At 38.1% G+C, this 21,686-nt stretch overlaps 1 protein-coding gene across 3 annotated transcripts in view; it reads right to left on the bottom strand.

The window, feature by feature from the left end:
• The window catches only part of EDC3 (enhancer of mRNA decapping 3), a 57,118-nt gene extending 36,093 nt beyond the window's left edge, over positions 1 to 21,025 (bottom strand). For 2 of the 3 annotated variants that reach the window (XM_031956599.1, XM_031956598.1), the window contains exons 1-3: positions 20,942 to 21,023; positions 14,878 to 15,059; positions 8,265 to 8,578 (exon numbers count right to left, since the gene is read on the bottom strand). In XM_031956599.1, the coding sequence (XP_031812459.1) occupies positions 8,265 to 8,578; positions 14,878 to 15,041 (478 nt within the window). In that variant the 5' untranslated portion in view covers positions 15,042 to 15,059; positions 20,942 to 21,023. Of the gene's footprint in view, positions 1 to 8,264; positions 8,579 to 14,877; positions 15,060 to 20,941 lie in introns of all 3 variants that reach the window. The other variant, XM_031956600.1, reaches the window with a different exon arrangement.
• Positions 21,026 to 21,686: the final 661 nt, after the last annotated feature.

Genomic DNA, 21,686 nt, shown 5'->3' with positions numbered 1-21,686 from the left:
CCAGGGGTTGTCTCTGTCAGAGCAGAGAAGTAGTGAACACAGAATTAGTATAAATCTATGCAGAATGCCAGAATTTGACAATGGATAAGCTATGGCAATATAGTGGATTGGAGGGAAAAGATGATAGAGTGGGGAGTTGCAGATAACACATAGGTTGTAATCCTAGATGACTTGGAAGTGGCAATGTCCTCGATAATAAAAGGAATAGGAAGAGTGAAAGAGCTTAGAAGGGAAGATAAAAGCTTAGTTTGGAATGTGCTGACTTTAAGATAATGGGAGAAGTTCCAACGATCTTTTGATGGAGAGAGCCATCTGCACCCAGAGAGAGGATTGTGGGGACTGAGTATGAACCACAACATAGTGTTTTCACTTTTGTTGTTGTTGTTTGCTTGCTTTTTGTTTTCTTTCTCATTTTTTTCCTTTTTGATCATATTTTTCTTGTACAGCATGATAAATGTGGAAATAGGTATAGCAGAATTGCACATGTTTAACATATTGGATTACTTGTCATCTAGGGGAGGGAAAAAAATTTTGGAACACGAGTTCCAAAGCAAGAGTGAATATTGAAAACTATCTGTGCGTTTGTTTTAAAAATAAAAAGCTTTATAAAAAATAAATATATAGAATCCATTTTTGGGGGGGAAAAAAGGTCATGGGATATTTAGTTTGAGATCTATCTCTGGCTCAAGTGCTACATCTTTTCTGGACCTTTTTTATCAGTCAGTCTTGACTTATGCTTATGTTATCATCAAATTGTACTGTACATTATCCTAAATTACCCAATGTATTTTCATAAAAGATGCAATATCTTATTAAATCATTATTAATCTAGAAATAACACACATAATAGTGTTAAAAATGGGGCAGTTAGGCACAGAGGATGCACCAGCATGGAGTCATAAATTCAAAATGGGCCTCAGAAACTTGTTCTGTCACCTTAGGTAACTCACTTAACCCTGTTTTCCTCAGTCTCCTCATCTGTAAAATGAGTTGGAGGAAATGGCAAACCAGTATCTTTGCCAAGAAAATCCTAAATGGGGTCATGAAGAGTTGGATAAGACCAAAACAAGTCAACAACAAATGTGTTAAAAGTTTATTTCTGGGAAGCAAAACCCACACTTCCCAAAGCATTCTATTACAAAGACATACTTGGGTGGGTGGGTTCTCATTACTACATGAAACTTGCCACTGACAAATCTAACTGACTGAAATCAGTCTGTTTGACTTAGCTCATAATGACAAGAAAAGAGAAAGTCACTCAAAGGAGTCTCCTTATCCTTCCATTCTGAAATTCCTCATTGTGATCCAGACAGTATAAACAGGTTTTAGAATAATCTGAGGTATTTCAAAGCCATACATACTAATAAGCTTGCCAAGCTTATTCACTTCCTAACCTGCTGATAAATTTCTGAATTGACCACACCTTTCCTTACACTTAGAGCTGAGAGAACTTCCCACCATTACTGCAGCACAAAACAGTCCTGGGAAAGTTACTAACACTCACCCAACTTTCAGGAAGCTCGGAATTTGCTTTTCTGTTATAAGCAACAATAGAGGAAACCGGGAATTTCTGGAAGAATGAGAGGGCCAGAAAGCCACAAAGAGTTATTCCCCCCATTACCTCAAGAAAGCAAAAGCAATATTCCATCAGTATTTGTAAAAGGAGATAATCATGCCTGCCTGCCAACCTTAGTGTTTTAGGAAAGCAAATCGAATAATGCAAGTAAAAGGAATTTATAAATCAAAAATTATGAAAAAAGTGAACAAATTAGGAAAATATAAAGACGTTTGACTCCTACAGAAAAATGGTACAGGAAAGAAAGGCAGAGATCAGGTTTATGCTCCTGGAAAGAATAAGCCTGACCACAATGACAGAAGAAAAAAAACAATAATTACTAGATTTCACTAAGAGTCAATGGATAAAAAACTGTCTATTATACGTTTATCTAATAAAACTTCCCACAGTTCCTGAAATTGAGCTGAGTTCTCTAGGAACCTTAATTCATCTGAAGTCCACATACTCCCCCAGCACATGGAAAATACTTAATAAATGTTTGTGAAATCAAATGGTTTCTCCTGAAATCATGTGCTCCCAGATCTGCCTGATTAGCAGAAGGAAATAAGTTACTTATTAATTGCCTATAATATACCAGGCAGTGAGATAAGTGCTTTACAAATATGTTGTGATGCACATAATAACCTTGTGAATGATACTGCTGATCCTAGACAGCATTGGAAATGAAGGTTACCAGGTAATCTGAAGAAGGAAGTCCATCATTTAGACCACTCATCTGGTACTAATATACTGCTTCATATTGTAGTTTTTCATATATATGCTTTATCTTTACTGCTGCAATGTAAGCTGAGTAAAAACCATGTCATATATACTTTTAGAGCTCCTCACAGAATCTTGAATATTACAGACATTCAATAAACATGTATGGAAATGAAGTCAAATGTGGAAAAAGAAAGGAAAGACTAAAGCTTAAAAGCCTAAAGAAGTTTAAAGGAAGAAAAAGTAAATAGATTCAATTCCTTAGTGGGACGAGTCAAAAATTGTGCTTAATTAAGAGGTGATATGAGAGGTAAGAGTTCTGACCATTAACTGAAGAGATGATGTAAAGTAAAGGCTTGAGAAATGATGAAATGAAAGCATGAACTAGAAACAAGGACATCTTGTGAAAATGTTGGAGAATGAAGAGGTGCTTCAGAGCACAGGACAGTGCCTAGCAGGTAAAAAGTTTCAATAAATGTTAAATTGAACTGAACTGAAATAGAGGACACAAGTGGGAAGGTAATCTAGGAAGTTGCCAATGTATAAATGAAAATTGAAACTATAAGAGTGTGAGAATAAGCAATTACCCTCCTAAGGAAATGGTACATGAGAAAAGGATGAAGATCATAAAGAACAAATGGAAGCAAATCAAATACAAGAGGAGATAAAAATGAAAACCACATGAATTCTCTGTAGATAACTAAGGCTCCCCAAAACTGTGAAAAAACTCCAAGTGATAAAGTGGAAATCCCAGTTCCACTGGTTTCAAAAGTCTAGTCTATAATTAACAAATTCAACAAATGTTATTCTTTTTAACATAAACAATTATCAAGCTGTTCTTCAAATCAGATAAAGGTTTTCAAAACCATGGAAGCAGCTGATTAATGGATTCAGAAAAACAGACCCTGGACAATCAGGTGTCCTGCATCCCTAAAGACTTTTTTCAGGACATAACACCTATGAAAATAATTGCCGGCAGTATAGAAAAGCAGCAGAAAAGCAAAAGAACCATATCTGGAAAGCATTCTTCCCAGAGCCAAATCTTTGTCCCAGCAATGGTTTAAAAAAAAAAAACAAAAAAACAAAAAGAAACAAACCTGAGGTTTGAATGAGAGCCCTTTAAATGGGCCTCCAAAGACAGCCAGGCCAGAAGTAGTTTTGGTATAGGGCTCAGCAAACAAAACTCTCCTATGTTGTGGTCCTGGTGCCATAGATGCTCACTTTGTGAGCATGGTGCCATAGATTCTCAGCCATTCCAATCTCTCTCAGAAGATAGGCTCTAAAGAAACAGGCGTACACTGTACATAGTAACATTAAGATTATGTGATGATCAAATGCGATGGACGTGGCTCTTTTCAACAATGAGATGACTCAAGGAAATTCCAATAGACTTGGATGGTAAATGCCACCTGCATACAGAGAACTATGGAGACTGAAAATGGATTGAAGCACAGGGTTTTCACCTTTTTGTTTGTTTTTTTCTTCTTGATACAATTTTGCAAAGCACAACATGATAAATATGAAAATATGTTTAAAAGGATAGTACATATTTAACTTATATCAGATTGCTTACTGTATTGGAGAAGGGAGAGGTGAAGGAGGGAGAGAGAAAATTTTGGAACACAAAAGTTTTACAAAGATGAAGTTGAAAACTATCTTAACACGTATTTTAAAAATAAAATACTATGGAGAGGAAAAAAACCAGGCTCTATACTCTTAGGAAACACAGATATCTAAGAAATTTTGCTGAAAACAAAAGGCAAAATTGAAGGGTAAGAGAGAGATAAGGAGTCAAGAGATCACTAAGAGAAGGATCAGTGGAATAAAAAAGATGGTAGTCAATATTTTCATCTCTTTCTTCACCTCCTCCCAACTTAACAAAACACAGGACAGTCCTAGCTCAGCTGATGTTCCTGTTTTTAGCTAATTTAGCAGAATGAAGCCTGGCTCTGCACCAATTTGGCTGAGTGCCATAGGATAAGAAAGAGTATACAATGCTTTCCAGTGCACTTTTAAATTACATGAGTTAAGCATCTATAAAGCTGTAGAGGACTAGTTTTCCTGTGCCCATTCCTTACCAAGATCTCCTTGTCAGTCATTGACACCAATGACCACTCTGCCAGAGGCAACCCATTGTTGTTAGCTGTTTATTGATTTGTCACACTGTTCTAGGCTTTAGCATGCTAAAGGGCATCTGAAAATCAAATAGTTACTGTCTTAACTCTGGCTGCAATAATTTTCATTTAAAAATGCCTGATAACATTTGGGATATTATTTAACAAGCTGCTGCACTCCATCTCCTATAATCTGCCAATTTCTTAGATCTCTGCTGCTGAGATCCTAGCTCTATTTACCTGAAGCAAATCCAAGGGAGGTAAGAAGTTCATAAGATTAGAAAAGAAGTTCTTAAGTTAAGGGAAGCCCATAAGATTTGCAAAAATCAACCCCAGACCCAGGAAGATTAAAAACCATTGTTACATAGAAAGTCAAATCACACTGAAACAGGAAAATGACCAGTACCTCTTCAATTTATGAAAATATAAATTCTTTCCATATTTGTTAGCTGGGAGAAAGAGAACCAAAGAGTAAAGCAAATATAAATAATACAAAGTCTTTGGGATCACCTAATCCTAGACTCCTGCTCATAAGGCAGTCTAAGGCCAGACTTCCCTTTGTCAAACTCCACAGATAAAAGTGCCCTATATTTCACCTTTGTTTATATAAATGCACTGAGTAATTGTCTTCAATTAGATAACAATAGATGAAATTGGTTCAGTACCTGGGCTCTTAGTACTTTTCAGTTCCAACCCTCTAGCAAAGAGGCTCAAAATTTTATAGGAAGACTTCCTTCTGAGTAGGCTGCACAGGATAGGAAAAACAGCACCTGATAAGGAAGTTAGACTGCCTTGGTTCAAGGCCTGGCTCACTTACTGATGGCAATTCACTTCAGATCCCTGAGGCTGAGATTGCTGTCTGTAAAATGAAGGGGTTAGGGGAAAAGAAAAAAAGATCTCCAAGGACTATTCCAGCTCTAAGATCCTATGCTTCTATGTATAACCATCATAAATGAATCACTATCACCTCAATCCCTCCATTTCATAGTTCTTCCTAGGTCCTAGGCTAACCTGCAGATGGGCAGGACCATGGAAAATTTTACATCTACCCACTACATACCTGTACATATCTATACATACCTATATAAATTTATATGTAGAGATATAAACATAGGAACTGACATGTGAAATAAACGTGTGTATAATACACACAACACATATCTACATACATAAACGTAGAGGTACATTTATACAGAGAAAACTGTCCATCATGAAAGCATCTCTTATTATTGAAATGAGAAGAAAATAACCTTCTGGAGCACCATTAAGATTCTAAAATAGTGAATACACTTTGTTATTCCCAATATAATGATGGCTTGCCTGGCTTTGCTACTCACTGGTCATTACAGAGAATCATGACAACAGCTTGGGTCAGGGGGTAACTTAGAAGTTACATAATTTATATCCCTTTACCAACTAATCCATCAGATCCCAAATATTTTCCACCGACATTTATAGTCACAGGTGGTAAAAAGAAAATAGAGCTCCCCAAAAAGAACATTTTACTCTCTCAAACTCTGCCCTGATTATATCTGTCATTATCTAGAACAAAGGTATCAAACATGCAGCCCACAATATTACTGTGTGGCCCAAATCAGATTTAAATGTAACTGGAAAATATTTAACAAAATAAATTAATGAATTTTTAAAAAGACATATGTAAACCTGTTTGGTTTTCTAAGTCAACAAGCAGCCTGCATGGATTCTCATTGATAGGAGAATGGCCTCTGCTTCTATCTGAGTTTGACACCCCTGATCTAGAGCACTAGTTCAGCTGACTTCCATGACCTCTCCCTTACCTGGTTTTGTAGCACTCAACCCCTCTTTCCTGTATTACCAACAGGCAATGTAGAAGGCAGGTCGGGCTCTGTTCCACATAACGGTTAACGAGTAATAGGAGCAATAGAAATAGATAAGTGGCCTGCCTGTGGTCATAAAGCTAGCTTCAGAGAGGCTGAATCTCAGTTCAAATCTCGCCAGGATAATTCTGGGTTTTTTCTACTACACTCCAACTTAATAAGTCATTAAAGGTGATAGATTACGGCAATTAAAAGAACAACTCTCTGGCACTATTTACTTAGTGTGACAGTGTCCACTAGGAGCCCAACTTAGATGAAATTCTTCATTTTAGCAGAGAATACCTTAATTTGGTTCTTTTACACTGTTGCACAATATTACTTAAAATTAGTAGAAAATTCTCTAGTATGGTCCTGGAATACAAAACAAGGACCAAAATAAAATGACTTGTCCTATAAGAAAAGCTGAAGAATGACCATGAGAAATAAAGAATGTCTTTAAAATGTTTTTTAACAACCAGTAGAAGAAAAGCAATCTGTAAATGCATTAGCCAAATTGGATAACAGGCAGCTAGGTGGCCCAGGGGATAGAGTGCAGGGCTAGGAATCACAAAGACACAGCCTCCTAAGTTTAAATCTGGCCTCAGACACTAGCTGTCTGATCCTGGGTCAGTCACTTTATTATCTGCCTCAATTTCTTCATCTGTAAAATGAGCTGGAGAAAGAAACTCCAGTATCTTTTCTAAGAAAATCCAAAATGTGTCACATTGGGTCAGTCATTGGGTCAGTCATGACAAACAAGCTGAATACCTAAAATATACCCCTCCCAATACATGTATTGCTATTCTTTCAGGGATATTGTAAATTGGAAGTTTAACAGCACAGCAAATAAGCATTTACTTGTATCTATTACTAACTCACATTTAAACAGGACTTCACAGCTGACATTTACAGAGATTTTTGAAGTTTACAAAACACTTTATATACATTACTTCATTTAATTCTCACAATCCTGTGACCTAAACTCTATTATTATCATAATTTTCCAGATGAGGAAATTAAGTTTCAGAGAGGTTTAAGTGACTGACTTACCACAGATCACACAGAAAGTATCAGAGGAGTCTTTCTGACTCCAAGTCAAGCACCCTACCCACTGACCCATACCACCTTTGCCTTACTTTTCATATAGTAGTTGGTACTATTCCAATTCCCACTTCGTTGTGCTGTCTCTTCTCTGCTGTGTTGTTCTAGTTCGACACAGGATGGCCTCTGATCCCAACTGGCTGGATGACACAGGGTGAGTCACAATCTCCTAAGGTTGTAGGCAATATTGTAAAGACTATCCACTGCACACAAGGTGATGCTCTGCCTTGGTTGGTGGAGTGATTTTCCTCACCCAGGAGGTTTACTCATTAATAAAATCTTATTTTACACACAATCCCCATCCTGTCCCTAAACTAGCTGAAGAATACACCAGTGTAGCTGCTGGAACAAAAGTAATCCCTGAAGCTCCGGTAATCAATATCCAAAAAGTCATGGCAAGTCTCTGTGACCATTTATTTCCAACTAGTCTTCAATGTACAAGACACAAAATACTTAAATTTCCAGAAAAGTCAGATTTCTTGGGCAGAAGGTAAGTGTGACTATAGGTAAATGGGAAGATCAGAGGAAGTGTGTAATGGAACACATCTGAAGTCTTAGGCTGCAGACCAGCTCACTGCCATGCTACTTTGGGCCCAAGAGTCCTCATCCTCATCTAAAAAACAAGTGAATCAAACTAGATTATCACTAAGGTGTCTTCCAACTTTTAACACTGGGTAAACTCCAGGGAAGACTGGAGGGAACAATTGAAGTGATGCAGGGATGGGGATGTATATAATAGCTGATTCCTTTTCCCTTAAGATCTTGAAAGAAGGTGAGGAAATAGGAAGGAAAGCCGAAACAAAAGAATCCTTCTAAGTTGTGTGAAGTTCTTTCTGCCAGCTGTGATAAAAGTCTTCTTTTAGGGAAGGGGTGGCTAAAACTTCACAGCCCAGGGTCATCAGGTTAAAAAGAAAATGGCAACAGGATAACACTTACAAGAGTTGTGTCGCCGACGAAAACTTCTGGACTGACTCAAAGATTCCATATGCCTGTCCACATAGCTCTTTGAGCACGGCTGCTGTGGTGAAATAGCAACATCCTGAGTCTTCATCTCTGCTCTCTTGGGGATATTCTGGGGAGCACTGGAGGATGTGGATTTCTTGAGCAGTTTGCCTGTGCCATTCTGACTGATTCCCACCTGACAGCCAACACCAGGTAGGCCTAATTCTGTCTGCTGTGAGTCTCCACATTGCTGATTGTCCCCAGAACCTGGTATCTCCAGAATTTTCAACTCTGTAATGTCACCTGCCCTGAAACAGAAAAAAGGAATCCCAATCTCAAAACCAAAATCCTGATAAATAGCAATGAAAAGCTAGGATCAGACAAAAGCACCCACTGATCTCACTGAAACTCAGGAGCAAAAGAACTAGGGCCCTTAAGAAATAGGACTCAGTCTGCAATATAATATTCAGCTGAACTGTACCCTGTTGGAAAGAGAAAACTAATTTGCTTATTTGCAGCTATCTTAAAAGCAGAGTAGGGGAAAAAACCAAGTAAAATGCTAGAAGCCACATTTTAAAATTCTCACATTCAGTAAACAAAAAATTACTGAAAATTTGCTATGTGCACAGCCTTGTGCTAGAACCAGTGGAGTGCATATAGAGGGACCTCATGAGCTAGCTCAGAGCTTCTCCGGCTCTCCATTTTCTTCACATGGCAGTCTCTACTAGGAGAAGAGCACAAGAATCATATTTTGGGCTCAAGGAGCTGACAACATGAGAACAAAATGGGCATTGAGCAGCTCAGAGTAGGTGGGAAGAAGGTGAAGTCTTCCCTTTCAGAACTCTGAAAAGGTTTCTGGAAACTTTGGACCAACAAGAAAGGCAGGCATAATGACCAAAGGAAAAAAAATTAAGTTAATTCGGAAGCTATAGACTGCATCCATTCTTCCTTCAGAGTTCCATTTTTTCCTGTACAAATAAATCTTGGAAGCAAGAGGAACACAGAGGTGATATGCCTCTGTAATGGCATCATTGGTAGAAATTCTAGCATACTTCTAATCACATACAGGGATTTTTACTATGACACAAAATCTAATTTTAAGTGGTCAGGAATACACACAGAGAAAAGACACATAATGAAACCCTAGGAGAGTCTGGCTAATGGAGGATAAAGCTGGCTTTGCTATTGTAGATGAAAACAATTCCAACTTTTCAAAAGCTAATATAAATATATTTTTTTAAATGATTAATTTTTTGGTACTCATTGCTTTATTAATCTTGTTGAGAGAGAAAAATCAGAGCAAAAGGGAAAAACCATGGGAGAGATTAAAAAACAGAAAAAAATAAGTGAACATAGCACATATTGATTTACATTCACTTTTGTTCATTCTCTTTTTGCTTGCAGATAGCATTTCCCATCCAAAGTCTATTGGGATTGCTTTGGATCACTGAATCATTGAAAAGAACCAATTCTTTCATAGTTGATCATCACACATTCTTGCTGTTATTGTGTACTATGTATTCTTGGTTCTGCTTATTTCTCTCAGCATCAGCTTGTTCATCATTTTTTGTAGAACAATAATATTACCTTCATATACCACAACTTGTTTAGCCATTCCCCAATTGATGGGCATTAGTCATTTTCCAATTCTTTGCTACTACAAAAAGCTGCTACAAACATTTTTCACATGTGGGTCCTTTTCCCTCCTTTATGATCTCCTTGAGATACAGACCCAGTAGTAGCACTTCTGGGTCAAAGGATATGCATTGTTTGATACATATGATATATGTTATGATATACAGTTTGAGTATAGTTCCATATTGCTCTTCAGAATGGTTGGATCATTTCACAATTTCATAAACAAAGTATTAGTGTCTCAGTTTTCCCACATTCCCTCCAACATTTATCATTATCTTTTCCTGTCACCTTAGCCAGTCTGAGAGGTATGAAATGGTATCTCCAAGTTGTTTTAATTTGCATTTCTCTAATCAATAGTGATTTAGAGTATTTTTTCATATAACTATAGATGGCTTTTATTTCATCATCTGAGTGGATAGAGTACCAGCCTTGAAGTCAGGAGGATCTGAGTTCAAATCTGGTCTCAAACACTTTATACTTCCTAGCTGTGTGACCCTGGGCAAGTCACTTAACCTCAATTGCCTCAGACAAAAAATAAATAAATAAATAAGAACAATTTCATCATCTGAAAATTGTTCATATCTTTTGACCATTTATCAATTGGGGAATGACCTGTATTTTTATAAATTTCAGAAATCAGACCTTTATCAGAAATACTGGCTGTAAAGATTTTTCCCAGTTTTGTACTTCCCTTTTAATCTTGTTTCTGTTGGTTTTGTTTGTACAAAACAACTCTGAGTTCATTTTATCTTTCATAATGTTTTCCAGTTCTTTGTTCATAAATTCCTCCAGAAATCTGATAGGTAAATTATCCTTCGTTCTCATAATTTGTTTATGATATCATCCTTTATGCCCAAGTCATGTATCCATTTTGACCTTATTTTGGTATGGGTGTGAGATGTAGGTCTATGCCAAGTTTCTGACATATTATTTTCTAGTTTTCTTAGCAATTTTTGTGTGAGTTCTTATTCCAGAAGCTGAAGTTTGGGGGTTTATCAAATACTAGATTGTTACAGGTCTTATTGTGTCATGTATGTTTAATTCATTCCACTGACCCATCACTCTATTTCTTAACCAGTATGAAATGGTTTTGATGATTGCTGTTTTATAATACAGTTTTAGATATGGTACTGCTAAGCCATCAATTTTTTAGGCAAAATTGTCATTTTTATTATATTAGCTTGGCTTAGCCATGAACAATTGATATTTTTCCAACTGTTTAGATCTGACTCTGTGTGAGAAATGTTTTGTAATTGTGTTCATATAGTTCTTGGGTTTGTCTTGGCAGATAGACCTCCAAGTATTTATTTTGTCTACTGTAATTCTGAATGGAATTTCTCTATTTCCTGCTGATGGGCTTTGGCAATAATATATAGAAATGTTATTGATTTGTGTGAATTTATTTTATGTCCTGCAACTTTATTAAAGCTGTGAATTGTTTCCAGTAGATTTTTGAATGATTTTCCAGAATTCTCTTAAGTACATCACCATATCATTCATAAAGTGATAGTTTTATTTTCTCATTGCCTATTCTAATTCCTTTAATTTCTTTTTTCTTTTCTTATCATTAAAGCCAGCATTTCTAGTACAATGTTGAATAACAGTGATGATAATGGGCATCCTTGTTTCATTCCTGATCTTACTGGGAATGCATCCAGCTTCTCTCCATTACAAAGAATGATTCCTGTAGGTTTTAGATAGATACTGATTATTATTTTAAGGAAAAGTCCCTTTATCCCCATGCTCTTCTAGTGTTAATAGGAATGGATGCTGTATTTTGTCAAAAGTTTTTTCTGTATATATTGAGATTATCATATCATTTCTGTTGGTTTTGTTATTGATATGGTTGATTATGGTAATAATTTTCCTGATATTGAACTAGTCCTGCATTCCGGGTATAAATTCCACTTTGTCATATTACCCTGTTGATAAATTGCTGTAGTCTCTTTGCTAATAATTCATTTTAAATTTTTGCATCAATATTCATTAGGGAGATTGGTCTGTAATTTCTTTCTTTGTTTTGGCTCTTCCTGGTTTAGGCATCAATGCCATATACTATTTTAAGGATGACAATATAAAAAAGAAAACTTATTAGTGATTAGTGATTGATCATACCTTAATACATATTACTAAGGACAAAGAGTTTAATGCATCTTTTTTTTTTTTAAGTAAAATTATATTTCATGGACTGAAATGAATATAAAAACTGTATATTGTGAGTTTGGGAGGTCCCTATCATAAAAATTTATGCAAATTATTAAAAACAGTAACAACAAAAAAACTAGTGTACAAGGATGCTGCCTTATTTGTAAAAAGGTTCTCAGTAACTTGACTGAATGTCAGACTTCTGATATGTATTCTTCTGTATTCTGGCTCAAATTCCTTTTCTTCTTAAAATAAAATATATGGAATTGAAATGTTTATGTAATAAACAGTTCTATACCTTTGCCTGGAGGTTAGTTCCAACCAATCCAAATTGAATAAAACAAATACCTTGAGATGACTCATCAAAGCAAAGAGGCTAATGGTCACAACCACAGTTCATGTTGCCAGCCATGCTTAGGCAAAGAAGCACATGGGGTGGCAACATCTAGTTCAGAGATATAGTGAAAGACAGATGCCAATCAACTGAATAAGAATTCCTGACCAATTTAGAAGGTTCAAAAATGAAAAATTACAACAACTTGTATATAAGCAACTATAGCCCTTTATCAAAAGTGTGAACTCAATTAAGATTTTAGTGGCAATTATATTCCAGATCCCAGGTGGTTTTCCCTCTTTCCTCAGGAAATTCTTCATCTGGTACACCATTTTCCTTTCCTTCCCAGTTTCTGCTCTTTTACTAAAAGATTTCAGCATCCATGAAGATGCTACTCCCTCCTCTGCTACACATAAGGAGGGTTTTTACTCACAAGAGTTCTATTTTCCCTGATGAACTGTGTATTTTTGCCTTGTTCCACCTGTATTGTCCAGGCATCAAGCACTATAAAACTATGGCCTGGGAGGAAGTAGATATCTCAAATTGTGAGGAAGATCTGAGGTCCATTTCATTGGAAGGGGTCATGGACCTTTTAATAAAGTGCCATTATCTGCCTCTGCCTCAGTGTTTTTTCCTTCCAGATTCTACTCTTTCCAATTTTCCTCTTTCTAACAGAAGGCATCACACTCCCTCAGTAACCGAGGCTCACAACCTTAGCATCATCTTAATAATCATATTACCCCATATATCCAATTTATTGTCAAATCTTGGCCTGTCAACCTTTACGACATCCTCATATGTACCTCCCTTCTCTACAAGAACAGCCACCATCATAGCACAGCCTTTACCACCTCACACTTGGCCTACTTACTGTACAATAGCCTTCTGGTTGGTCTCTCTGACTCAAGCCTTTCCCTATTCCAATCCAATTCAATCTCCACTTACCTACCAAAGTGATTTTCCTAAAGTGCTAAACCAATCATGTCTTCCTGCCTCCAATTTAACAAACTCTAGAGCTTCTTATTATCTCTGGTCAAATATAAAATTCAGCCTGCCTTTCACAATGTGGCCCCTTTCTACCTTTCCACTCTTCTTACAATTTATTCCCTTCTAAGTATTCTGTGATTCAGCCCCAATGGCTTTCTGGCTTGTTCCTCACACACAGTATTTTTCTCCAAACTCCGGGTTTTTACACAGGTTGTCCTCCCCAACTACAGGGTTCTTCTGTCTCACTTCTGCTTCCTGGCTTTCCTGGATTCTTTTAAGACTCAACTCAGTGATAAATGTGGAAATATGTTTAGAAGAATTGCACATATTTAACCTATATTGGATTGCTTTCTAGCCAGGGGAGGAGGAAGGGGGTAAGGAGGAAGAAAAATATAGAACACAAAGTTTTGTAAAGGTGAATGTTAAAAACCATATTTGTATGTAGTTTGAAAAACTAAAAAGCTATTATTAAAAAAAAAAAAAAAAAAAGGAAGAAAGACTTCTGCAAACAACTTTTCCTACCAGGCGAACTCCTTACCCTGGTGCATTGTCTCTGAGATTTTCTTTTATTTACAACTTTCTATCTTGGTATCCCCCAACCAGCATAGTATCTGGAATGTAGCAGTTATTTTATAAATACTTGCTAAGTTGCAATAACTCAGAGAGTAAGGTACCACAATTTATAGATGAGGACAGGCTCAGAGAGTTTAAGATATTTGCTCACAGTCACAAAGCTAGCAAGTGGTGAAGTCAGGGAACAAATCCAAGTCAAATAATCTTTTGTCCACATTTTACTCAACTTGAAAAAGTTGAAAAACAAGAAAAAAATGGTAGACTGAAAATGGGAAAGAAAACTTCTGAAATATACTCATTTTAACTGTACCAATCAAAACAGTCTACTGGGTAAATATATTTTAACTATGCCATTTGTCTTTTGTTAATAAGCGTAGTGTAGTTCCTTGTATAAGATACATAATTTTCAAGTAGAATGACAATTCACAGCTTTAACATCCTGGTCTTTGGGGATAAACTGCAGCAATAGCCCACATATTTAAAATACACTAAACTGTGCAAATAGAAGAAGAAATTTCACTCAAAAATCAACAAGAACCACATCTGGGAAAGAAAAGGAAAAGTGGACATATATAATATGTACAAGAGATGGAAAGAAAAATTCTAAAGGCAAGAAATAAAGATTATTTTGAAACAAATACATTGGAATAACCTCTTATACTACTTGTATTACCAAAAGTCAAATAATGCACTGCCAGTAAACATTTCAATTTTGTATCACATGTATGGAAACCAAAAAAGAGGCAAATCCTATATACAGTATGAGAAGAAAACACACTGAAAGCTCTTGTCCCTAGAAGGACCTTATTAAGTATTTGTTGAACTGAATGGCTTTTGGCACAGAAGCAATCCAAAGGCACAAATTCAAGTTCAAGTTCTGTGTTACACTGTGGTGACCAAGAAAGGGAGTGTCCTTGTAAAGACACTTACCTGAAGGTGACTTCTGGCACTAAACATTTCACACCATTGTGGAAAGGTCGGGTCAAGGAGATGGTCTGGCTGACCTGGTCCACGGCTGATACTCTTCCCTGATAGACTCCCAGGCTGTCCCCACAGTTGATAGATACAATGCTGCCCAGCCAATCAGAAGCCATGTTTCTGATATAGGATCACTATAACAAAAAAGAGACAAAGAATTTTTAAAGAAATTCAATAAGTATTCCAGAAGGCTGCACATTGGGCAAATATTAACTTTTAATAAATGGGTCCCTCCATTCTTTAAGGGAGCTAATGGATAAGTCATCATTAAAAACATCTGGGTTGGTTTTTTTTCAAATGACACCTATAAATAGCTGAAAGAAACTTGAACTTAAAAATCAGGAAGAGAGCTTGTTTTCAACAGGGCTGTAACTAACTTTGATAAATAATGCCAGGCAAGTCATTTTATCTTTTGGGGCTTCACTTTCTCATTTATAAAATAAAGGAGGTGGACTAGATCAGAGGTGTCAAAACACATGGCCTATGGACTGCATGTAGTCTACTATACTCAGAAGTAAGGTTCAAATCATATTACATTGTAACTGGAAAATATCTATCAAAAATACAACAGAGATAATATTCAATTTTAAAAATAAATTCACATGCATCTGCATAGATTCTTAGCAGTCCCCACTTCTATTTAGTTTTAAACCACTAGGCTAGGTCATCGCTCAAGTACCTGAAAGAAAGCAATAGAATCTTCCTCTATAATCTTAAATCAAATCAACAACAGAATAGTAAACAAATTATAAGTCATTATTCAGGAAGAGTTCACTAGATAAAGTTTATTTGTGTACCAGGTTATAAGCAAGCAATTCTAATATAGCTAATATAACTATTACAAGTCTATCTCAAAGACAATTCATAAAGAAAAATCTATCTTTTACAACTCCATGAGAATGATCAACTTGGGATCAAGTTTTTCTTAAAGAAAAAGTTACAATTTCCCCAAAAAGGTTTTTCAATAAAGAAACACATCCTTTGTCAGGACATAATAAATTTTCCATAAGTCCAAAAGTATTTTAGATCTTTTTTGGGAAGTTTTTATACTGCTATTTAATACAATCTTTATATGTTTGTTTGTTTATTTTCTATGAAAGATATTAAACACAGAAACAATGCATTTGATAGATATTTAAAGTTTGTTAAATGGTAACAAGAAAAATGTCAGGAACTTAAAGACTGGTTTGGCATTTCCCACACAATGGGCAACACATGGAAACACAAATGGGGTGAAAGATAATCTCACTGTTTAAATCATTATTTTGGAGGAGTCTATATAAAGAAAATATAGAAAAAGTGGCAAGAAAGTGAGTCCAAGAACTCTAAAAACCTCCTGTGATACAATTACCATAAAGCAAGTGAAAAGGCCTCTAGTAAAAGCCAAAAATCCATTGACTTGTACTAGTCACAAACTAAGTAATTATAACCTTCATTCTTGGCCTTGGAGAAGAGATGAAGAAGGCACCTTCTTTCTTTCAGCTGGGGTAGGAAACCAGAAGTGGAAGATGTTGTCAAAGTTGGTCACTTTGTCAACTGGTTTTGTTTATCTACTTTGGTTATAAATGAAAGCATATCAGGAAATGACTATGATAGGAAAACAAAAGACATTAAAACTTTTGGAAAATTTTAATGTTAACAAAAACCCTAGAGAGCTTCTTAATCTTTGCTTAGAGGCATAAGAGATTTTCACTTTGATAGGAGAGAGAGAATTCTAAGGATGAAGAGAACAATGTTATTCAGCAGCTTCTCAAACTAAGCAAGTGCCGAGAACTAGGAGGGAAGGAAGAAAAATAAAGGGATAATAAAATAATTTAATCCAAGGCCCTTATTTGAAGGTGAGGAAACAGCTCTAGAAGAAAGGAGAAAGTGGCCAGTCTCCATTGGAGTCCAAACTCTCAATACTCCTGATTATATACTTTGAGCATATGGCAGTTCTTGGATAGGCCAGCAAATGCTACAAAAGGGAGTTACCAAAATAGAAATGATGGTCTAAGATATTTTGGCAGAAAGTGGAAGGAATACATACTAGACTTATATCATTCCCTATTCATTTTTCTTTGTTTTGAAGACACAAAACTAAGATTTCCTGCTCTTATTTGTGGTCTATCATACTTCTTCCCGTCTTACCCCACAACACTTTCTTGACAAGCTTATTTTGATACTTCCACAGGCAAAACTATGACATACTATAGTAAAATATAAAGAATAACAATTGGGAAATTCAAAAATGTAAGGTATTCATTTCTTTTTTATTTTATTTTTTGCTGAGGCAATTGGAGTTAAGTGACTTGCCCAGGATCACACAGCCAAGGAAATGTTAAGTGTCTGAGACCCATCATTTCTTTTTTAAAAGAAAATCTGTTTTATAGCCTTTTAAAGTGTTAAATGTTTTTATCATTTACACAATGAAAATTGATTTTATGTAGAGTGATAGTAAATAACACTGAGAAATTCTTATTATGGGAAGGAAAAAGTTTTTCTTCCCTTCCTATTTTCCTCTAAATATGAAGACCAATACCTTATTTTATCCTGGTATTCAGCTTTTTTTTTTCTTGTCTCTAATCCTCTAATTTCTTTTAAGAAAAAGCCACCTCTATTTATGATGAGGTAGATTGAAGTACACTTTTTTTCACTTTCTTTTTCTTGCTTTTTTTGTGTTTTTTGTTGCATTGATGAAACATTTTACATGACTTCACATTTTTAATAACTGATATCATCACTTGCCTTCTGGGGGAAAGGAATAGACAGGAGAGAATTTGGGGCTCAAATTTAAAACAAATGAATGTTATTTAAATATATAATTGGCAAGTGTTTAATGAAATAAGTAAAAATAAACAATTGCTTTTTTAAAAAGAAAAAACAAACCACCTCAAAATCTGATCAGTCTAGGCAGATTTTAGTCCAATTGTTTAAATTATACTTTCAAATATCGACTTTATGATCTCTACTAAAGCATTCTCTTTTCTGCAAATCCCTGTTTCCAGTGCTTCAATCACATTAATAAGCATTCATAAAGCACCTTTCATGTACCACTCACCATGCTAACTACTAGAGATACAAAGTCTGTGAGTTCTTGGAGAGGAGGGGCTGTTTCGATGCCAGAACTTGGAAAGATATGATGAACCACAATTAGTCCAACTCCCTCACTCTACAGATGAGAACTGAGATCCATGGAGACTAAATGTCTCTAGTCACTTACTAATTGGAAGAGTTGGGGTTTGAACCTGGATCCTGACAGCCAGCTAAGCACTCCTTCCACCAGACTCTGTGGTCAGTCAGACAGCAATCTAGCACTTATCAAGGCCATCAGCACCAACTCTACTCCAGTATGTCAGTTGGGATTTGAACTTTCCCCACTCTTTCTCTCCCTCCCCTAACACACTTGCTAAAGGACATGCATCCCAGGAATGGCATTACTTGTAAATACTACAGGAATCAAAAAGAAAGATTCCTGTAAACTTCAGGAGTCATAAAAGGCTGAACAGAAAAAGTAGGTGAATTTCAGTTTGAAAATTAAGTTGACTTGGAAGGAGGGTCAAATTCCAAGGAAGGGAGAAAACATGTGCAAAGCTAGAGGTGGAAAATAGAAAAACGAAGCCCATGTTACTTGGTAAAGTATTATTACACTGATATGGACTTGACTCTACAGGATGGTTGCATTCACCTGTTGTACACACAAGTGGAAAGAAAGAAGTCAATAATTTAACATAAACCTTGAATGGTAAAGAATAAGGTCTTAGTCCTGATACAGATAAGTTCTAGCTCAATATTGATAGAGGGGATCTGAGTATAAATTAAATATAAGAAATCACATTCCAAATCTTCCATTATTGTATCCACTGGTGAAACAAAACAAAGCATATGGAATACTTTGTTGTTTATTTTAAAGTAGTCCCATTCTTCCCTAATCTAAGACACAACTTCAAAAGCTACAAAGTACTCAAGAGTCCTAACCCTACTTTTTAGCAGGAGTAATTTTAGAAAAGATGTTACAAACAGTAACAGAAACAGTAAACCCAAAAAGGACCTAAGGGTGGAGGCCCCTAGTACTTGTGTAGTCCATTCAAAGATCATACAAGTCACAATTCGTTTCCTCATCAAAACTAGGACAAATATTTGACCATGTGACTTTTGTTTTCAAAAATTTTCAGGGGCTCCCACTATCCAAATGGAAAAGCACAATCTCCTCACTAGGCATTTGTGCCTTCCAGTCTTGCTTCTACCTGCCTTCTCAGCTTTATTTCTACAAGAAATCTACATTCTTGGGGCAGCTAGGAGGACTTGAGTTCAAATTTGACTCCAGACACTTAAGAATTCTTGGTTGTATGACCCTGGGCAAGTCACTTGACCCCAACTGCCTCAGCAAAAAAAAAAAAAAAAAAAAAAAAAAAGAAATCTACATTCCAGCCAGACCATTGTTGTTTCCTTCACTTGACCCTCCCTCTCTTCTTCAATGCAGAATCTAGCTTCCTCCAAGATTTTGTTTATGTGCCATTTCTCCAAAAAGCTTTCCACAATGTTTCTACTCCCAGGATTCCCTTGCCCCCTCAAGTTGCCACTGTATTTATTTGTGTACACATGCAGTAAGTAACTTATTGAGGACAGGGACTGTTTCATTTTCTTGAACATACTAGGCTCTTCAGGTTTATTGAACTGAACAAGCAGCAACATAATTAGCTGCATCATCTTGAATCACCAAGGATTAGAGACCAGAGACTTGCTCCTGTGTTTACAATATATAGCATATAGTGGTCTTCTTTGGGAAAAGTTATGAATTTTCCCCTCATCTGGGAATGTGTTTCTAGCTAAGAAAAAGATGACATAGTCAAACTTCATTGCTTCAGCTTTCATAGATTCACAAACTATCCACGGCTGGACAGCTGGTTATCTGTAAATCTTTTCTTCCGATGGGCCGATATCTGACTGAGATGCTTCAGAAATCACTTTAAGTCCCACATTTCTCCCCTCTGAGGGCCAGTTAACTTTTTCCCCCAAAAAGGAAATCTCATTCCCACTACAAATTGAGGAAACCTAAAATAAGGAACTGACTTTTAACGATGCTTAAAGCCATCGCGTATAGAACAAGAAGGACAAGCTACAGATGGGCACGCTACGGATTTTCTTTAGGAGTAAGTGCCTACAAGTACAGCAGGCCAGGGTCCGGGGCTGGGGGAAGGACCCAATCTGAACGGCCCCGTCAGATCCAAACCCAGGTCTGAGGAGTATCAATCTCCACCACGACCACAGTCAGCGCCCAGTTTAGTCACGATTTTAATGCTAGAAGCAGCTTTCTAAGAAACCCGGAAACGTGTCTTTCGTGATTTATTTCACTCCCGAGGGGACACGAAAGAAAACACAAGGACCCCCTCCCCCCCCAGATTTGGAGAGGCGTCACCCCTGAGAGGTCAAGGAGAAAGGGGGAAGGGAACGGAGGCTCCGCCCCCCGCCCCTCCACAGGTGCTAATTTCACAACTTTTGCTTCCAGGTCGGGGACCAGCCCATCCACACAATGGGGAGGCCTCCGAGGTAGGAGGGAAGGGGGTTCTGAGAAGTCCGCGTGGCTCAAGGTGGGAGGCACCGGGCCCTGGCGGGTCTCCGGCTGCCCTTCCAGCCTCCAGGCCCCTTAGCCCCAGGCAACCCTGCTCAGCCCGCGGGGGCGGAGACAGAAACTTAGCAGCCCGAGCCCCTCCCTCCCAGGGAGAAGAGAAGACTGACGGTCACAGAAGGCGGCCGCCCCCCCCCCCATCTCCCACGGAGCCCAAGACTCCGGAGCTGCGCCCCTCCCCCCGCAGCCCGGCCCGCGCCCCCCCGAGGCCTCGGCGGGAGGCAGGTTTGGGTCGGTACAGTCGGTGGCGCCCGCGCGGCCCGCCCGCGCCTCGGGCCCCGCCGCGGCGCCGGGCTGGGCCGGGCCTGGGGCCCGGGCGGGGGGAGCCCGCAGGGCAGGGAGGGAGGGAGGGCTGGAGGGAGAGCGAGCGGAGGGGGCCGCTGCCTCCGCGCCGCCCCACACACTTACAGACCCCAGCGCCGCCGCCGCCCGCCGCCGGCCGGAAGTGTCCTGGCGTCCCCACGCCGGCGTCATGTCGTCACATCCTCCGCGTCGCCGGAGCAACCGGGATCAACGGCTGCCCGGGAGCGGGCGAGGCGGGCAGCCACGTGGGAAGCCGGGGGCGGGCCCGGCTCTCCTCCGTCACTCTTCCCGTGCCTCAGCTTCTTAGTCCGTCCAAAGGGCGCCGGAACTTCCCGTCATAACTGTGGGGATCGGTGGGAGACGATTGTGAAGGAACTCCCTGCTCCCTCGCACCAGCGGGACTCGTGGGACTGAGGAGCCTTGGGCACGGGGATGAGGGAGGCGTCTCCGGGGAAGGAAGGGCATCCGGCCGGAGCCCGTCTGGGCCTAGGACCTGAAACGGAACCACCGTAATAAGGGCCCCACGTTCAAATCCAGCTCCGAGCTGTGGAAGGGGGAGGGGCTGAATGGCTGGTTGAAGGCGGCCCCCTTCTGTTCGGCTCCGATGCTTTTCCTTGTACCTATTCCAATTCATAGATAGAAACATATATTAATTAATATAGAATATGCAAACATGCTCATTGCCTTTATTCTAATTCATATATATGCACATATATTAATATAGAATATGTATGTGTGTCTTGGAATATGCAAATATGCTCATTGCCTCTATTCTAATTCATATATATATGCACATGTATTAATATAGAATATGTATGTGTGTCTTGGAATATGCAAATATGCTCATTGC

Source organism: Sarcophilus harrisii, chromosome 2, assembly GCF_902635505.1.
Source record: "Sarcophilus harrisii chromosome 2, mSarHar1.11, whole genome shotgun sequence".
In the NCBI taxonomy this organism is placed as follows: Eukaryota; Metazoa; Chordata; class Mammalia; order Dasyuromorphia; family Dasyuridae; genus Sarcophilus; species Sarcophilus harrisii.
Note: the sequence above shows the minus strand (reverse complement) of the source record. Positions and strands in the feature narration are given on the sequence as shown.